General features: G+C 45.0%; 1 protein-coding gene across 3 annotated transcripts in view; it reads right to left on the reverse strand.

The window, feature by feature from the left end:
• LOC103147085 (scavenger receptor cysteine-rich type 1 protein M130-like) overlaps positions 1-1721 on the reverse strand; it is an 18103-nt gene that overhangs the window by 14214 nt on the left and 2168 nt on the right. For 2 of the 3 annotated variants that reach the window (XM_007565243.1, XM_016678041.1), the window contains exons 1-3: positions 1308-1706; positions 611-925; positions 231-530 (exon numbers count right to left, since the gene is read on the reverse strand). In XM_007565243.1, the coding sequence (XP_007565305.1) occupies positions 231-530; positions 611-925; positions 1308-1608 (916 nt within the window). In that variant the 5' untranslated portion in view covers positions 1609-1706. Of the gene's footprint in view, positions 1-230; positions 531-610; positions 926-1307; positions 1707-1721 lie in introns of those variants that run through there. The other variant, XM_016678040.1, reaches the window with a different exon arrangement.

Consider the following 1721-nt stretch of genomic DNA (forward strand, 5'->3'; position numbering starts at 1 on the left):
TGTGACCCCGTCACTGGACGACACCGAAATGATTGGCTGAACCAGCAGGTCTGAAAGGAGACAAATGATTGGCTCGTCAGTTTTATCTGTGGTTTCAGCCCAGTTAAATGCTGCATCACATTTGAATCTGAGGCACGAATGTAAATCTGGAAACAACCAGCATCATAGAATTAGAAGATCATGTCAACTATAAGTACTTTGATACTAAAAGCAGCTTTGTTGGATTCTACCTGTGCACACAAGCTCCAGAATAGTACCAGACTGAGATGATGAAGACAATAATGATGATGATGCACACTGCCTTAGTGGATATCCAGATTTCAAACAGCTGAGCTGAATTTCCCAAACTTGTCTAACTGAAGAGTCATTCCTGGTTCCCATGGAAACGACTGAACCACAGTCCAACTCTCTGCAGGCTGCAGCTGCTTCCTGCATGGTCCAACCTGAGGCGCTCACTGGTCTCCATGTTCTGAGCTTCAGCTCCAGTGTTCCTTCACAGCGACTGGCTCCTCCCACCAACCTGATGGGTTCTGAACACAAATCATATCAGTCATCAGTAAATGATAGTTACAGTGTGATCAGAACAGTAGTAACTCCACCCCTTTTCTACCTGAACAGGTGAGTCTGACGGCTTTGTTAGGTGAGCAGGTGTTTCTAACAGAGCCTGATCTTCTACAGTCCAGGAGGGAGGATTCAGTTCCTCCACACTGGAACTCTGCTGTCCATGTTGGAGCTTCCACTTCTCCATAGAGCGCCCCCTGCAGGACTGAAGGAGGTCCACAGCCAATCTCCCTGCAGACCACCTCTGCATCCTGCTGGTCAAAGTCAGCTTCACAGACTGTAGACCAGATCTGGTTGAACTGGGAGGTTTTCACCTCCAGTCCGCCTGAACACAGACTGGTACCATTCACCAACCTGACAGAGTCTGAACAGAGGAAAGGTGGGAGAAATTAATCCTTAATATTAGTGTAATGCTCTGATATTCAACATCTTACAAGGTGGGCAAATCCAGTTCTCTCTGGCAGGAGTTCTTCATGTCTTTCTGCTGCATTAAACTCAAAATCAAATTTAGGAGAGAGGTCTAAATCCATGTAGGATTGATCTTTTGACAACAAGATTTAGGTTCACAGATATCATTGGAGGAAATAATACTCCTGTTTTCTCTTTGTAACATTTCCCAACCTTGCAGATGATGTTGGAACAGAGTTGGGCAAAAACAAGTGAAACGGTAACGGCTTTTTCTGGTTCTGGGTCAATAAGTACCTGTTAATAATAATTAATTTGATTTAAAAGTTACTCAGATTTACCTAAACATGTAACATCCAGGATGGAGGAAGATACATCTGCTGATGCGCACTCTGTCAGAGGATATCCAGGCCGAACACAGTCAGAACTGATCCACCACACGGAGCTGACTGACGAATTCTTACGTGTTTGAACAGAAACAGCAGAACCACATTTCATCTGACCACAGACGACAGCTGCTTCCATCAAGAACCAGTCTGGACCTTTAACTGGTCTCCACTCTGTTCGTTTCAGCTCCAGTGTTCCTTCACAGCGACTGGCTCCTCCCACCAACCTGATGGGTTCTGAACACAAATCAGTCATCAGTAAATTATAGTTACAGTGTGATCAGAACAGTAGTAACTCCACCCCTTTTCTACCTGAACAGGTGAGTCTTTCTGCTTTGTTAGGTGAGCAGGTGTTTCTAACAGAGCCTG

The sequence above is a fragment of the Poecilia formosa genome, unplaced genomic scaffold (genome assembly GCF_000485575.1).
Source record: "Poecilia formosa unplaced genomic scaffold, Poecilia_formosa-5.1.2 Scaffold173, whole genome shotgun sequence".
In the NCBI taxonomy this organism is placed as follows: domain Eukaryota; kingdom Metazoa; phylum Chordata; class Actinopteri; order Cyprinodontiformes; family Poeciliidae; genus Poecilia; species Poecilia formosa.